This window comes from Montipora capricornis, chromosome 8 (assembly GCF_036669925.1).
Source record: "Montipora capricornis isolate CH-2021 chromosome 8, ASM3666992v2, whole genome shotgun sequence".
Taxonomy (NCBI): domain Eukaryota; kingdom Metazoa; phylum Cnidaria; class Anthozoa; order Scleractinia; family Acroporidae; genus Montipora; species Montipora capricornis.
In genome coordinates, this window is record NC_090890.1 from 13,840,093 (window position 1) to 13,842,344 (window position 2,252).

The 2,252-nt window shown below is 41.7% G+C and overlaps 1 protein-coding gene across 1 annotated transcript; it reads left to right on the forward strand.

Moving 5' to 3' along the window:
* Window positions 1-1,290: 1,290 nt before the first annotated feature.
* LOC138013712 (uncharacterized) lies at window positions 1,291-1,887 on the forward strand. Its single transcript, XM_068860791.1, has one exon. The coding sequence runs from the start codon at window positions 1,291-1,293 to the stop codon at window positions 1,885-1,887; it is 597 nt and encodes a 198-aa protein (XP_068716892.1).
* The last annotated feature ends 365 nt before the right edge of the window (window positions 1,888-2,252 follow it).

The following is a 2,252-nucleotide window of genomic DNA, read 5'->3' on the forward strand; positions in this document are numbered from 1 at the left end:
CTTCGTAGGAGTTGCTTACGGATGGCTTTGATGTCATGTTGACTTGTGTTGGGTAGATTGAAGCAAAGAAACTTGGGGAAGACGTTGAAGGATTGACAGTTACGAAGGAAATATAAATCCAACTCAGCTTTGCGGGATTTGATTGAGAGCTTCTCTAGTTTTCATAGATCAGCAACGTCGATTTCTTCATACTTCTGTGCTACGTCATGGATGATATTGCCAAAAGGTTCACACTATATATTCATAACATAACATAACATACTGTGTTTATTTCCTTCCGTTTTGCAGCTAAGGCTGAATTACACGAATGGGGTCAATCCGAGAATATATAATATCATGAATACTTACATGTTACGAATTCACATAGTCTCTTTGTATTCCATAGTTGCCTAATTAAATTCGTGTTTCCTGACCTGAGCGTGTATCCATGATAATTTGTCTGCGATGCAGTAGATGTAAGCACCGAGCGTAGTGGCTCTTGCACGCGAGCATCGTGTAAAAAATTGACGCAAGCTTGACCACGACGCGTGGCAAGAGTCTGGAACCAGACGCAACTAGAGCCTCGCTGTACAACAGGCCAGGAAATACTATTCGGAGGGCCTTCCTCTGTACGCCCTCAACAACATCACTCAAATACTCTGGTAGAGTCGCCCAAACTGGTGATCCATACTCGAGGATTGATCTTACAAGGGAGCAATAGATGGCAATTAAATCTACAGCTGGAACCTTTGATCTCGCAAGCAAACGAAGGGCATAGAGCCCTTTGTAATTTAAACTGAAGATGACAGAAGTTTCTATCGAAACATGTTTTTAAATTTAAAAAGTGTTGGGTTGTTTCTAAAAATATCGATATGCCTGCTACAATCCAGACCTTTTCGATTTTCCGTAAAAATGAAAGCGCAATAGAACGTTTTAATGCAATTTTCGAAAAAGGTTCACCAAAGGGGTCCTTTAGGTGAAATAAAATGAAATCCGAAATTTGCTTCTGTCGCCATATTCTCCATATTTATAGGCAGTGGCTCTTAAGAGTTTCGACCACGAGGAGATAAAATTATCAGAGGTATGATGGTGAAGGAGTTTCTGAGTAACGAGAGGTGGACCAAGGGGCCGGCATTTCTACAGCAACCACAGGACACCTGGCCTCAACGACCCGCGAGTATAGGTGTTGCACCACCCGACGACCCGGAAGTAAACAAATAGTCAGTTGCTTATGCCAACGAAACTACAGAAAGCAACACAGTCAACCAAATGTTTGAGAAATTCTCATCTTGGACACGCCTTAGAAGAGTGATGCCATGGATATTGCACTACAAGGGCAACTTGCTAAACCAGGCCAAGAAGCGCAAGTTTAAAGAAGAAATGAAAAATAGTTCTGACATTGAGTGGCTTCCCGTGCATGAAGTGCAGTGTGCAGAGATTGTGATCTTAAAGAATGTTCAGAAGCAGAGTTTTGAGAAAGAGTTATCGACCCTAGAGCAAAATGCAAAAGTCAAAGAACAAATCGACGCTAATCAACCAGTCACAAAGACAAGCAACCTATTCAAGCTAGACCCCATATTGAAGAATGAGCTGCTACTTGTTTGGGGTCGATTACAAAGAGCCTCTATTGGAGAAGAAGCAAAACACCCAATCATACTTCGGAAGAAGCACCACATTGTGAGACTGGTTATTGAGCATTACCACCGTTTAACTGGTCATTCGGGAGTTGAGTACACACTATCTGTTATCCATCAGAAATTCTGGAATATTGGAGCAAGAGTATCTGTTCGTAGCACTAGCTACTTGTGTTTTGATTGCCAAAGACGACAAGCACCCGTTGTGCAGCAGAAAATGGCGAATTTACCAGAAGATCACGTTAAGACCACCGTTCATGTGTGTCAGCATTGATTGCTTCGGAACCAACTGACTTTCCATTATTGAGCTCCATAAGGGTATATTTTGTTTTAGGATCCACTAAAACGCCATTCGCGTTACATGACTTTCGACGCCATTGCAGGCTAAGTTAATGATTCTACTTTGTCCACCAGAGAAATCTATGCAGTTCCACTACCATCTCGATCCTAAGAAAATACGCGCAGAAGGCTCTATGCACAGAGACACCACTTACCAGAGGAGTGACAGGCAAGACTTTTACCGACACGAAAAAAAAGCAAAAAAAAACAAAAAATAAATAAAAATAAATAGAACAAACAAACTAAACGCAGACGTCGACTAGGTTTGCCATAGGCAACCCAGTAAAAAGTTCGCATGCA